The sequence below is a fragment of the Motacilla alba genome, chromosome 2, assembly GCF_015832195.1.
Source record: "Motacilla alba alba isolate MOTALB_02 chromosome 2, Motacilla_alba_V1.0_pri, whole genome shotgun sequence".
In the NCBI taxonomy this organism is placed as follows: Eukaryota; Metazoa; Chordata; class Aves; order Passeriformes; family Motacillidae; genus Motacilla; species Motacilla alba.
The window spans coordinates 36,010,765-36,026,582 of NC_052017.1; the positions used below are offsets into that span (position 1 = coordinate 36,010,765).

The window sequence follows — 15,818 nt, forward strand, 5'->3', positions numbered from 1 at the left end:
TTTTCAGTGACTTGCAACATGGTTGAATTTTTTTTCTTATATTAACTCATCTGTCTTTGACACACCCTCCTTTTTAAATAACAGCACAGTTTTATAAACTACAAGAGTTCTTCCAGTTCCCCTCTTGTGCATGATTAAACAGTATAAAATAACTCAAGGTTGATATGAAGGAGTCTCCTTTTTATTAGCATTTGTAACTTTTTTTATTCTAGAGCTTTAGCAGCTCTGGTCTGGAAATAGCCTTAAGCAAATAAGCTTTATTTAAAACCAAAAGTCCAGTATTTTCACAAAAGTGTTGTAGCAATTTTTTTTCTTATACTAGGAAGACTTTTTTTTTTTTCAAGTGTCTGAGCTTGTCAAAGTAGTTATGATCTTCACTAACAGTCATCAGTGCAAGGCCACCCTTTGCTTCACAAGTATCAGATCTGGATGAAGAAATCGGCACTTGGATTCCCACCTGCATCCCCATCTTCCTTCCCTGTCTTGTCGTGGGCAGAAATTTGATAAATAAAAAGCAAGCCAGTTGTTCTGCATAGAGTTCTGGTGTCCATAGCCTGGATCAATACCCAAGCAGAGGTTCTGCTACCCCTCACACAGGTGGCTTTGGGGGCAATGCTGCCTGTTCTGCCAACATTATTTTACACAAGAATACACAAACACACATTTTCTTTTCGCTGGCTTCACTGACTCTAAGTGAATGGAATATGAACCTGTCTTGGCAGACTGTATAAATAAGATTTTGCAGGGGTTGCCCCATACATGAGCACTGCTGCAAAGGACATGGGAGAGGCTGCTGTGGAAAGGTCACTCTGCCCATATGGACACTCTGCTACCTCACACGTGGACCACCTGTAACCAAGTGAAGTCTTACCACTAAATTTGGTGGTCTCAGAAGAAGGGTTCCATGTTGCAGAGGAGGTACAAAGCAGATTAAGGAAACAAGCTGCCTTTTTTCACTCAGGGAAAGTAGAGATCAACCCAAGTGGGCCATTCACTTGGAACAGTAATTCAAGCAATTATCACAAAAGTGATGCATTGTCTTCATTACAGCCTTAAGCTATAAAAGGCAAGGAATCTGTTTGGGTAGATGAATGATTTTGCCTCAAATACTGAAAGCTAAGTCAAGCTCAAAATTCAATCCAAATTGAGGTCCTAGTTCTCCATTCTGTTGAAATCTATGTAGAAATTTTCTGACATAAAGTGTTCAAAATTATGTGAACAGGTTTAAGAAAGATAAAAGGTATCACAGAATTGATAGGTTTTTTTTCCTCCAATAATTTACTTGTGCTTACTACAACAGGCAAACAATTGTCACAACCACTATTTGTTAAAATTAATTGAAATTAGGGTCCTAAGGTTAGAGAAAGATATGAATTTATAAAATTACAGCATTCTTGCTGGAAGGTAGTGATAGCTGTAGAAGCCTGTTTCTTTAAATATACATTAGCCAGCACGAGAAAAAAAAATACATATCATTAAAAAATCAGTTCGTCACAGTTCCGGGAACAGGTTTTCTAAACAATTATTCTGGGTGGTAGAAGATCTCTAGATTTACAGAATGACAGCTTTACATCTCTGGCAACCCAAGTCAGCTTGGCTGTTTCAATAGCAAATATTTATTTAAATGAATTCTTTCACTATATATGTACTTTCTACATCTACTCATCAAAAGCATCCTAAACTTATCGTGAAGGGAACTGGCTTCTTATATGACTGTGACAGACCTCAATGTGACACATAATGGTATGTAACCACCATCAAGGCAATTTTTTTTTTTTGCTTACCCATCATATCTTTTGCCTTCTTGAAATGTTTATACCACCTTCCAAATTCCTGACATTTTGCTGCTGAGACATTTGCATAGTAAGTGCTGTTCACAATGGAAGAAATCATACTCTGTGTGAAAAGGGGAGAAGAAAAAAAAATCTGTAATACAGAGCCGTACAAGTCAAAGCACAAATTATTTCAATTGTTGAACCAATATATTTTTAAAGTTTGAGAACCATGTTGCATTTTAAATCCTATCATCCAAAGCCTTTTAAAAAACTCATTAATTGAGCATGAAAACAAACCAAGGTATATCATAAATGGGAGCAAAAATAGCTGATGTACTAAGGGAAGAACAAAGTTATCGACCAAGAAACATCATGCAATGGGATGGGCTCTGGACAGAAGATGCTAATCTTAAAAGTGTATTTTGTTCATCCTATTTCTGCTTTTAAATTTGATTGACCCTTCACACACCCACACAGACACACAATTCCTATGCTGCCTTTACAAATGCAAGCAGCGACCCAGTTACCCATGTCCAGTTCCTCTGTGCCACTTATCACAGAGAAGACACCAAAAAAGTCGTAAGATATAACTTTATCTGAATGACCTATGAATAGGATAAAATATGGAGTTATAAGTAGAATAAAATATGTATCTAATAACCCAAGATGAACCCTTGTTTTTCCTTAACAGGGTATTTTAAGTGATTTGCAAAAACAGGCTTATGAAAAGCTTATTGTCATGTCTAATTCTGTAACTGAGTATTAGCTGTAAAATAGACCAAAAGAAGATCAAGATGATTTTTTTTTCTCAAAGGTTCTCGAGATATCAAATAGCTACAGTGAGAAATTTACCTTCTGCTCAGTTTTGACCAATTTTAAAATAGTGGAATTTACAATGCATAAAACTTTCAGTTCCAGTACATTCTTTTACAAATCAATTAAGACTAAGCCTTGCAAAATGAGATAATGCTCCAACTTGAAAATTATACTCAGTATATGATGTATGAACAACAAAATTAGCAAATATAATTTAAACAGACTGAACTTTGCCACCCTTTAAATTTCTATGTGGAAAGTAGTTACTTTTGGCGTAACTACAAGAATTGTCCAGTGTATCAAAGCAGCAATGACAGTCAAGAAGACAAAGCCTTGATTATTACATTTTTTCAGTATTCAGCATGTAACATTTAGATATATTTGTGCTGTCTGAAGAATCATTTAGAGCATCAACCCTTTGTTACACCAACTGCAATAGCCACTGGAAGGAAGAGCCTGGAGTAGAAATGCAAAAAATGTTACTTTAAATTCTTCTTTTAAAAGGCTAGTCCAATTTCTGACTAAACGTACCTTCCTTACTGATCTTAGTGAAGTTCATTATAACCATTTTCTAAGGCATTGCTCAGTAGCAAGCTGTTCATGGAAGCTCAGAACTCCTAGAGTGAGGCAGCATTGATTATGCCAAATGTGGACATCCCCTATTCATCAGGCAGGTATTTTAATGTTTCTCTGAATCACCAAAATTCTTGCCATTTCTTAATACTAATCTGGCATTTCTGAAACTAGCTAGATAGAAGTCTTTTGTCAGTGGTATAAAAGGAGAGTGAAATTTTAATAGTCTAGCCTGAAAGACCAGAACCAAACTCAGCTGATCCCAAATGCAATTTCCAGTATAACAATAGTATACTTAAGGTTTAATATGTACAAAATTATCTTTTAAGCTCTTTTATAGATTAAAACATCTTAAACATGGGCATTTGATACATAAGGCATGATTTTAAAAGTCCTGAGGATCTGAACTGGCAAATTAGATGACTGCACAGACTACTGCAGAAACTGCAGATCTGTATGTGCAAAATGGGGACTGGTCTGTTTAAGAAACACTGCTGGGACTTTTAGCTTCTCTGACACAATGTGAATTTCAAGCTTTGATGGCTAACACTGTGATGGCATTCCTGCTCTTCAAAGTAGATTAAAAAAAAAAAAAAGACAGACATTATAAACACATTTAAAAATGAAAATTATCCTGCATTTTCTTTGAGAACACTTCACGCAAACATTCAAGTGATATTACCTACGCTAAGAATCCTCAACAGGAGGAATCAATGATTTATTTACTAATTCACTGAAGGCAAAATTTTACAAGCCAGATAAAATATTATTACCTTGTTAACTCAGAAAATATCTTGACAACACTGAATTTCATTGTTTCTATTCTTTATTTATTGTCATCAAACGTGCAGTCACATCAGTGCAGAGAGATGCACTTGGCTATAGAAATTTCCTGTTGCTATAGAATTCTTGCACATTTTAATGCCAATCTATATATATAAATGTCTGGTATGCTTATGGCCTAAAACTTAAGATTAACCCCATGAGTTAGTGCTCTTTAGAGATTCACTATCTAGACTGAAGGCATATTGATGCTTTTCATATTACCTGGGTCACTACAAACGAGGAGTTCCCCACGTCTTGAATTATCAATAATCAAAATCAAAATTATTGTATTTGAAGCACATCATATCCTGGTACTACTGCACATATCCTCCTTATCTGTGAGGCACAGAGGCAGATGCCCTCCCCATACAAGGATGACAAATATAAATATATCATACAAATATTCCAATGCATCACATGCATCACTCAGATTTCTTTTTCACATGTTCCAAAGAAAATTGAGAGAATGCAAAAACTGGTCACAGATATGCAACTTAACTTATCTCCTTGTAGTTTATCCATGAAAGTAAGTTGTTAGCCTTCAAGATCTCAAATTTCCCTCTTTTCCCTCTCCCCTATCTCCCTCCCCCCAACCACATCACTTGCAGTCATGTTATGAGAATCGGGAGATCTCATCTGAAATGGTGCCACCTTCACAGAAATCCCACTATTCTGGAATGATACCATCTGCTGCAGCCCAAGTGCTCTTTTTTTAGCCAAATAAGTTAATTATAATTAGGCATCCAACAACTGTGTGAAGGTAGGGGTAGAATTTGTTCTGAGGTTCAGCTGAGGTTCACCCAGCGTAGATTGAACCAAATCCCATTTTCTCTGGAAGATTAAATACCAGAGATTAAATACCAGACACCATCTTTTTCTCAAAGAAGTTGGGGAACTCCCTGGGGAAATATCATAAATCTCAAGCAGGAATCGTTTCATATGCCCATCAAACAAAACCCAATAAAATGGTAGCATCAGACACCTTTTGTTTTGTGCCAGAATCTAATGCAAGGTGCATCCTGCAAGATACGGGAAGGACCCGAGCCTTTCATGCTGGCTCGTTGCGGCAGCCACTGCTGCAGGTGCTTCAAGGGAGGCATTTCTGAGTCATTGCCTCTAACACTGCTCTTCAACCAGGTGAAGTGTTGCTCGATCATCACTAAAAGTATACTGTTGTCCTTTTTGCAAAACAACAAAAACAATGTTAATCAGGTTAATTCAATCATCTAAACCAAAACTGTTCATGCTTTTCTGCCAAATCAACCAACCACAGCAAAATCTGTTATCAGTGATTGCTCAGCTTCCAGTCAAAAAAGCTTTTAACCCCCACAGTCCCAAAACTTCCACTAAATAACCTTAAAATTATTTTTATATGGGCAGAATAAGGTTGTTTTCATGCCTCATGAAGGGGTACTTGGGCTGCAGCATTTACACAGAGCAAATACATGCTAACAGACTTAGGAAAGAGTAACAGACACAGCAGCTTCCTAAAACAACTCGGCTGAATTAGATATCAGGGATTCCTTTGCAATTTAAACATCTTTCTCAAAAGAAGCATTGTAACCAAAACTTATTTAGGCCTTCTAGGTTGTTTAACTAGGAAAAAAAAAATCTGAGCTTTTTTGCAACTCATTCATTGGTGTTTAAAGCTTCAAACCTGCTCAGTGGAAGGGGCAAGGGCTGCAACAACTTATTTACACAATTATCTAAATACGATTAAACAGCTGATGGACAAATATTAAACTGGAAAATGTATAGTCATTTCAGCTTAATGTAATCCCCTTTCTGTAAACACCCAAGATGATTTTTTTTCAACCAGAACAGTCCTGACATCTCATAAGCCTAAGGGTGAATAGCAAGAGATTGTTTTTGATAGTTATAAATATTCAAAAGACATGCAGACCATCTGCTTTCATAATACAGGTAAAGCAAGACTGAAATGGTGACTGCTGTATAAAAATGGTTCTTTTAACAAAGTCTTCCTCTCCTCGAAAACTATAAAGACAGATGTCAAAAACTGTTTACACAGGGTAATCAGGAGCGTGCAAAATGTAATATTCCTTTTACACACAGTGCTTGCTAAAGAGATTTTTTTTTCTTTTTCTTCCCATCTGTGTGTTGCAACACATTTCTACAAGTTAAAAACATTTTTTCAAACAGAGATCTCATGAATACCCAAAAACATGCTATCTGGTTTCTGAATGCTAATTAATTTCAACTAAGGAATCTGATTTTTTTTTTCTGTAGAAAGGAATGCATGCTTTTGAAATGGAGTATTTCAACAATGACAGACACTGAAAACAGAACACCCCACAAGTTTAATTTTGCACTAGTTTGACACTGGCTATTTTCACAACTGTTTTACATTCAAACCCGCATCTGCTAAAACTGGCTATAAGACAGGCAGCAACTATCCTCTCACTTTTCAAATGAGATTTTATTTACGTTTTACTATTTATCAAGTTTTTCAGTATAAAGCCTTGTAACAACATAATGGTTTTGTAAAGTGGTAAGTAGAAGATACCTCATCTTACAAGCAGAGTATGAACAGTGCTGCCCATAAACCCTACAGTCAATTTTCAGAGCTCAAACACTAATCTTGACAGTACCCTTTTAATGTATTATATTAATGGTACAGAGGCGTTAAGCACCTTTTTTATAATTCTCAATAAAATGAACATTTACTGAACAATCTGTCAAACCACTGGCTCCATTTTTTAAAGCCAAACTTTTAAGACTTTACTCTATTTTGTCTCCCATAAATCCTCTGCTTTACATCCCTAGACACCAGCAGGGAGGCATGTTCCAATGCTGCAAATTTAACATGCTTTTTTAAAAAAAAGTAAAAGAGAAAAGCTATGAGCCTTTTGTCCGTAGACCTAGTTTGAATAGTGATAAAGTTGCAGAACAGAACTTAAAGATTTGGGGGCAGATGGAGGGGGGCATCTTTTCATAAAGGACAGAGGAACTTTGTTTCCCCTATTCTAGCCACTATCAGTGGCTTTTGTTTGCGTGGAAATAGCAAGCACCAGTTCTAACAGAAGCTGAACTCTCACGAGTGCTTACTTCTCAGATGGCTCCATGTTAACCTTTTTTCAAATGAGAAGAGAACATTCAAGCCCCAACCAGATAACACAAGATTATCCCCAAATCAAAAGATTTTAGCCTGCCTGAGCCTATGCCAGCCCATGTACTGCAAAAACCCAATCAGGACAAAATGTCGTTCCTAGTGTTCTGGCATGGCAGAGAAATATCATCTGCCATTCTGAATAAAAGCAAACCAAATATATCCAGCCACTAGCTGGTTTTGAGCAAGAAGTCCTGACATGGACAGTTTAACTGCATACAAAGAATTATGTTAAATTCCTTGGTCCATTAGCTTGAACTATAGCAAATAATGCAATGGAATTTGTTGTCATATGCCCTATAAACATGTAGGATCAGGGAAAAACCCACAGATGGACAGAAAAGAAAAAAACTTTTGTTTGTGCCTTTGGCATTGCACTTGGATGGCTATCTGACCTCCAAACTGTTGCCAGGGTCAGGAGAATAAGGATCTGCATGGCAAATGCTGGTCATATAAGTTAAAACTGAATAAAAGGCAGATTTACAGAGACGGCACCAGCTTTTCTTCCAATACGTTAGTATGCCTTTCCTCCTTTCTCCTACCCTTGAAAAACTGAAATTATCTCCTCTTCCTTTTCTGTCTTATGTTGTCTTTAAGTATTATAAATGTATGTATTAATGTAAACATAGAGCTACATTGGTGTAATGAGGGAAGATATAAAACTAAAAGAACTCAAATTATATATACATATATACACATATATTTATATATGGATAGAAATATGCCCACACATGGGAAGATTTTGAAAATCAGAAATGAGGATTCAGCATCTGAAGGAACTGATCCTTGCACTATTTTTACCATTCTGTAATGTAAATTCCCAGTTGCTGCATGACAGAGCAGCATTCTCCCAATGTTTTCTGAGCATCTCCCACTGATGGATATAAATAAAGCTCAAATAAAAAGCTGCTTCCCAAGATACTACTCTTATATCTACAAAGGTTAAAAGCTTAAAAGAGAGAAAGATAGGTAGGTGGGAAATGTTAATTCAGATTTGAAGAACTTCATAACTGCGTTACAAGCTTCATGGCACAGTGCCTTAGACTAAAAAAAAAAAAAAAAAAGAAAGAAAATGAAGTCACAACCTCAACCTATAAAAGATAAGGAGACATAACGCATTTTTGGCTTTATTGTCAGATGTCCAACACAAATCTTTTTAAGAATCCTGATTTTACTGCACACGATTTGTAAATGGCAGATACTTAGTAGTAAAAGTCCTGGCTAAACCCTTCCTAAAAACAACTTGGATAAAATACAGAATGCAAAATAACCAGTATTTAATAAGTTAATTCTTGGTTTACTTCACAGAATGAAAATGAAATTGAGGGGTGAGTTATTACACCCTAAGATTTTGATTATGCAAGTGCTTTTGCCAGCAGAGCTCTGAAATTTGAGAGTTCCATGGGTAAGAAATGTGCTATCCTTTTCAGCCAGGAATCCATTTGAAAGAGCTGTTATGAAATGAAGAGATTGCTTTAAACTTCTCTTTCAGCTTGAGCTGGGGATGCATGTTTTCAGGAGCTCTCCCCACTGGTGCCCATCACAACACTATCTTGGGGTACAGACAGAATTTCTGCTGGATGAAGACAAACCCAGAAGCCACGCTCCAGCCTGGGCTGGACTTTAGGTCTACAGAACCCCAGTAAAATACATCCCTCCTTACCAGTTCTGTGTGGTGACAGCCTCAGCCTCTCTCCAGAAGGCTGCTGTTCCTACAGTAGGCTATGTACTACATGAAGCCTGTGCACCTGCAGTCAGGTCTTCTTGGTGTGCAATGAATGGATACTAGGGGAAACTAGAAACCAAGAGGACAATCTGAATAATCCAAGATACAAACCAGATTTTCTTGTATGGGAATAAAGAGGTAGGTGGGGTCTTGGAGATCTCACAGACTGGTTTGGTGAAAATATGAGACACCTTCAGTATTCCTCTCTGGTGGACTGCTTTTCTTTCCAACAACTGTTCCAGCCAGGTCAGAGTGCTTCTGCCTTGTTTCCTATCTGGGATACTGTTCTAATGAACGTGCTTTCAAATACTAACCTAATGCAAATGCTTTGTGTGATACAAGACATTTTAGACCTATTAATGCATTAAAGTCAGCTTCGTGTACACTAAAATTTTCTACAAGCCTGCAGTATATACATACTCCTGATAGAGACGTTGATAATTGCACTATCTTCACCCAGCCACAATGATTGTTTTCATTTTAGTTTTTGCTTAATATTACCCACCATGTTAAGGAAGATTTCCTTTCTGGGAAATAGGACATGATTTTCAGCAAGTCTCTTCTCAGATTCCACTGTTCTGCTAAGCAAAGCATCAGATGTCTGGCATGAAGTTGAGCCCTAAGGCACAATGTCCAGACAAGAAGTCATCAGACTCAGTAGCACTAACAGTTGTCTTGCTGAATTTCTTTTGGTGTTAAGGATAAGCCTTTCCTTTAATCTCTTTTCCATTTTCTACATACATTTTTGCAGATTTTTAAAGTCAAAAGAGGCCATTTTGAGCATCCGTTTTGGGATCTACATAAAAATGAGACCCTAGAACTTCATCCAACAATTTCCATGTTCAGTCAAGTTACCAGTGGCTGAGCTAGAGAAATCATCAAGTATTTATCCAAACACTTCTTGTGCTGGATCTTTCATCACATCCATTGTAATCTCTTTCTGTAACCTCTAAATGTACCTTTTTTCTTTCTTTTTTTAAATGTATGACTAGCTTTTTGAACTTTATTGATTTCTGCTCCTTGTGAGTGCATTCCTCATGCCTCTGATTGCTTGCTTAAATATCCCTCTAGTGCCGAATGTAACATCCCTTATCTATCCTTAGTTTAAATGGTTAAGCCTCAGTTTTACTGTTTCACGTGACATGCCTCTTTATGAACCACATGTACATCTGATTATTCTTAATCATATAGACCCAAATTCTATGAGGGATGTGCTGCTAAAAGCACGTGAACACTTATTTCTGTACTGAGAAAAACATAAAAATTTGTCAGGAGAAAAGTAATTTACAGTATGAAATTCACTATGGAATCTTAAGTTTTGCTACGTAAAATTGTAAAGGTGACATTGTAAGCAGCTGTGTTACCCAAGGTATTAGTTTTGCCTCTGTGTTGCTATCTTTCACTAGCAAGAGTTTGTGAAAAGTGTAAACACTCTGAAGAATTCATAAAAATATCCAAGATTCAATGAAGGTATCTCAAAAGAGAAATGTTCCAGCCAGCTTTCCATGAGGAATACGTATGTGCACTTTAGGGTTCTATTTACTAAATTTTTCTTGAGTAGTCATTGCATTAACATTAAAATATATAAATTTTAAAAAAAATAGCTGAATTAGACTAAGCACACAAAGATCCACCTTACAAGAAGTGCAGAGTAAGGGACACATATAGGAGCTCAGGGATGTGCAAGCTGGCCCATATATCTTGGTGGAATTTTATTGTGATATATATACATGAATACATAAACACACACACAACCCTTAAAAGTCTAAGGAAGTCCCAATATACTGATTCAAATACAAACACCCTAGGTAAACTTATGAAGCTGAAATCTTCTCTCTGGCTCTAGAAAGGCCATTGATACCTTGTACCTTGATACCAATGTCCTTTGCATGTGTATCAGTTTTCCATCATCACAAAACCCATCCTTCTCCCTGACAGTTTACTGTATATTATCAAATCCCTTGGAACAGAGGCACAGCCAGACACACTTTCCCCTCTTCTGTTGCAAGCTTATAGAGGAACTGCAGTTCTTAGTGTAGGAAATCTTAGTACTTAAAAAACAAAATAAAAATAAGTGAGACAGGTGTATATGAGGAGAATGTTTCATCCTATTCCACCTCTGGGGAACAGAACCTTCCCTTTTGAGCAGTTTACTCCACGGCTTCAAGGGAGGCACATCTGAGGCTGCTACTGTCCTGAAAAACCTGTCCTCTGATCACTGCTGCAAGGCACCAGCAGAATCTGATACCATTTGTGCTGCTGTTAAGGAAGTGTCCAAGGAAAGAGAGACAAAGCTCACCCTTGCCTTAGGGTTCTCCTACCATGGTTCTTGGATATAAAAAGGAAGAACTTAATCACTAATTAAAAAAGAAAAAAAGTGGTGATGGTGGGGAAGCAAGCTTTCAGAGTTTTGCTCAGTCTGAGAAACACATCTCTTTTCTTCTAAGTTATGATTATAGTGAAGGCATGCAATGAGTCCGGTCTGACAAGGTGAGAGTTGCGTGTCTCTGAGCACTGCCTCTCAACAAGTGGGTCCTGTTTGCTTTTGCTCCTGCCAGGTAAAAATTATTATCAATGCACGTAATTTTTCCCTGTCTCATCTTTATGCCTACACCCCTATGTCCCCTAACACAGATGTACCTCAGCTTCAAATCTGCTGACAGTGACGCTACAGCACCTACAGAATTTGCTCAGCTTTTGGGTAGGTTTTATAACCACGCTGATCCCTGTGCCTCCCACCACTGCTAGTAATAACTGAACCAGTCAGAGAAGGTCTCTGCAAACCAGTCACAGCAGTGATTAAGATGTAGACATACGTATCTCCTCGCCCTTTAAATAGAAGGCTTAATTGGCGATGTGGATCGCAGCTTTCTAATGGACAGAAATTAAACTCCATTTAATTCCTGAGCAGACACTTCCAATGCACAAGGTTTACCACACATTTGGAGTGGGGAGGGAGGGGGGAAGGAAGGAGCTGCATGCACAACTCTCTCTACCTCTGACAATCACTGAGGAAAAGCAACATGAGGACCAGAATGGCATAAGTGTGGCAGGTGTGAATTGACCTGCACTGGCAAAGCTGCGAGCTGGGAAACTTGCAAATCACATGATTGTGCAATACTTGGCTCCAGTCAGTGCTATCGTGTTCTTTATTAAAAAAAAAAAAATCTTAAAGACATGTACATCAAGTTAAGGGATTAACTGTCAAGTGACATTACTGAAAATAGAGACAATATATTTCTTTATTGTTAATGAAATTCAGTTAAAAGTGAAGGAAGTGATAAAGAATGTACTGTTTTGTAATGTATTTTACATAAGAACGTAATATAGAAAGGGAAGTGCAATTAAATCTTAATGTGGACTTTTTTATTTTTAGTTTATCATCTGGTTTACATTTTGAGCCCCTTTGCAGCAGTAAATTATGCTGGCATTTCTTAGGGAATAACTGCCATGTTAATTTAGTTTAATAAAATAACTGATAGAAAAGGGGGAAAAGAAGCAAGAAAGACAGTATCCTCCTCCCCCCCCCTTATCTTTAGCTAAGTATTCAAATGCTTTCTATATGAATTGTCCGTGGTCCAACTCCAGTACCATGTAATAATACAATGCATTACAACACAGTACAATACAATCTTGGGTTTCTGTAGCGCCCTTCATGCAAGCATCCCAGGGTGCTTTACAATCATTATGAGTTAAAATTAAAACTGAAGCACATACAATTCCTAATAGAATCATTTTAAAAATGCTAAACAGAACAAATAACTTTTAAGTCTAGATTTAAAAGTCCCAACAGCCAAGCTTTCCTTACTTCAATTGGCAATGAGCTCCAAAGCTAGGGAGCAAAGCGACTAAAGGCTCTCTCATGTTATGTTAAAGGATCTCTCATGTTGTTTATACTTGTGCAGTACTCCACAGCCAAAAATTTGCCAATAAGAAGAAAAAAAATATTTATTTGCAATCCTTCTTTAAAGAACACTGGAGAAGTTGTTTGTTAACTCTCTAATAAAATGATGGAAAAAAGAAACGAATCAGGGTTAGCACTTGGCCATGACTGTGTTAAGAGGTATACAAGAAACATGAACAAATACGAATGAATACAAAATTCTGTAGATGTGCTTGACCGCCTCTTAACCCACTAAATGTACCCAGAAGAAAAAAAAAGAAACAAAAAAACCATGGTTATGTGTATATTTACAAAAAGAAGAATATCACTACAAATATTTAAAATGCAAGTTATTCTACATACCATTCTCAGGAACACTGAGTGAAAACAGAAGTCAAGTAGGGCTCAGTTCTACAATACATGCGTGCTTTAGGAGGAAAAAGTATCAGAAGAAAACAATTTGTGTTCCTTTTTCATCCTGTAACTTCCCTAAAACTTGAAGTCCATGTGATGCAGATAATCATTCACGTGACACAGTTCTCAAAATTGCCAAGATGCAATAAAAAATGGTTGGTACTCAAAGTGGGACACACAGTCCCAAAAAAGCATTAATTTTTTTTACTTTTCACAAGAGAGCCTGGTGGAGGACAGGCACTTATAACTCCTGACTTTAGGAGTGTAAAAACAAAATTTAAAAAAAATTAAACAAAAAATACCCCCCAAAACAAACAAACAAAAAACCCCAAAACCCCTCAACACTAACACCAGTCCTCTCTTGGACTCCTCCACTTTTCAGAAGCAGATCACATTACAGCACAGATACCAAGGGACATGCTGACACCTTACAGACACCACTGAAGTCAGACACTGCATTTATTTGAAGAACCAAACATGTTTTCCCCCTCCTCCCACAATAATTTCAGGCCTCATAACTGTTTTGGAAAGTGACTTTACATCCTTGTTATACAGACAGACTGGTGTAGCTTTAACACTGGGAGTGTTTAGGTGTATCTAAAGAACATAATTCAATGATCAAACAATCAATCGATTGAAAGGTTGAGTACCCTGTGAATGTCCTCACACAGCTCTACCCAAATACCTATTACATCCATCTTGCTCATCCCATCAGCAATAGGCTCTGCAGTGCCCATTCTATCAGGACGACTAAAAATTTTAGGCAAAAATTTTAATAGTTAATTGCAAGTGTTTTAAAAATCCAGATACCATGTCAGCTTGAAGAGACATCACAGTGAATGCTCTTGAGCAACTGGGGGGTGGGTTGAAAAGCCCTGCCTGCCAAAAGCTGAGCCCAGGCCCTCAAGGATTTACTTCCCCGAAATAATTAATGGCATCTTTAAAATCTAAAGTACAGTAACTTCTAAAGCAGAAAAAAGAGCTGCATTCCTTACTCAGGTTATTAATTATTGGGGGAGGGGAGGAAGACAGAAGAGACTTACAAGCAACAAAGAAATCCAAGGACTTGATCTCAGGTCTAGGCAGGTAAAATTGAAGGGGGAGGGGGCAAAAAACACCTTTTGGTTTAGTAAAGCATGAATCAAAAACTGCTCATAAAACGTATATATTTTGGCAACTCTTTATAGCTCATTCCTTGATTATCTGTAGGTACAGAAATTTTAATTTGAGCAAACACAACTTTTTTGGTAAGGATTTTGGAAGGGTGGATCAGAACAACGGTATGGAAATGTGAGAGGATTTCTATTGAACTGCCTATTTGCTATGATGGCAAAGTGCCTTCACATCAGGTAAAATGAGAAACACTGATGTTCCAAGAAAGCTTTCTGTCTGTTGTCTCTGCCAGATCATATAAAGTCTGAACAAAACAGCATGCAAATTCAGGGCAGGCTATCTGAACAGAAAGGAAAGTATATGATCGATACCCTGCCCATGTCAGGTGAAGAGAATCATTCACTACAGCATGAAAGCTTGTTAAAAACGCAGTCAGGATAGTTATATTTGTCACAAGTGCAAAGCTATGCAGACTCGGGTATCGTACCAGCACTTGTACTGTGTATGCATACGTTTCATGCAATGCAAGCATACATCCCTCTGACTGAAATAAACGCTATTCCCTCATCACCAAGAGCAAAATTATGTAAATGACATTACAGGCGGGGGAAGGGGGGAACACACAAATATCTTCCAAAAATTTTAAAATAGTCCGTAAATTACTATGTCCCCGAGTATCACAGCCTCTGGATATTTTTTTTTTTAAATACTGCATGTCCCCTACAAAATACTGAACAAAAAGCCATTGAGATTTGAGACTGTACTCTATATCAGGCCTGGAATTTCTCTTCTATATTGTACTGACTCCTGGTTGTCCTGAGAGTCAGACTAGATACAAACAATCTCAAAGGATGAGCAAAAGGGAGGGGAAAAAAATCCCCAAGTAAATACCTGCACATTTCAGGATACTACAGGGTAAGAAAAAGAATATCTTGCTTCAGAAGTGCTTTTGCAGTGCTTTGTTAGTGCCTGTTTGTGAATACTAACAACAATCATTTAGAATATCTTTTTGTAGAAAAAAAATCAGGCAAGATAATACCAGTAGAAAAGTCAATGTCATTTGATCACTGCCATATTTTTAACGCAGTGCCCAGATACTAATTAATCTCTACAATCTCATCATCTGGTAGGTGACTTGTTATCATCTTTTCATGGAAAAGGTTACAGGAACTCAAGATAAGGGATACATCTAAATGTTCAAAAGCACACAGTGAGTTTGTTCTAGAATTATCAAAAGGATTTCCTGTCCTTTTGCTTAAACCAATACCCCATGTTGCTCTCCTCTTCCTTATAAAAGTTGATTGAACTATATGTATCATACATATATATATATAAGTATTTATATATATAAGTATATATATATTTATATATATATAAAAAAGTATTTATATATATATGTATATATATATAAAAATACACAGAGAAACAGAGAAAGATGTAATAATTCAATAGGAGCAAAAGAGGAAAAAAACCCATATTAATATCTGAATAAATACAGAATAAATATATAATACAATAATATTTCAGTTATTAACAGTGGAAGTAAGAAGAAAATTATGCACTAAA

At 37.0% G+C, this 15,818-nt stretch overlaps 1 protein-coding gene across 7 annotated transcripts in view; it reads right to left on the reverse strand.

The window, feature by feature from the left end:
* Positions 1 to 15,818, reverse strand: part of SATB1 (SATB homeobox 1) — a 91,721-nt gene that overhangs the window by 44,456 nt on the left and 31,447 nt on the right. For all 7 annotated transcript variants that reach the window (XM_038123143.1, XM_038123192.1, XM_038123167.1 and 4 more), the window contains one exon: positions 1,785 to 1,896. In XM_038123143.1, the coding sequence (XP_037979071.1) occupies positions 1,785 to 1,896 (112 nt within the window). The remainder of the gene's footprint in view (positions 1 to 1,784; positions 1,897 to 15,818) is intronic.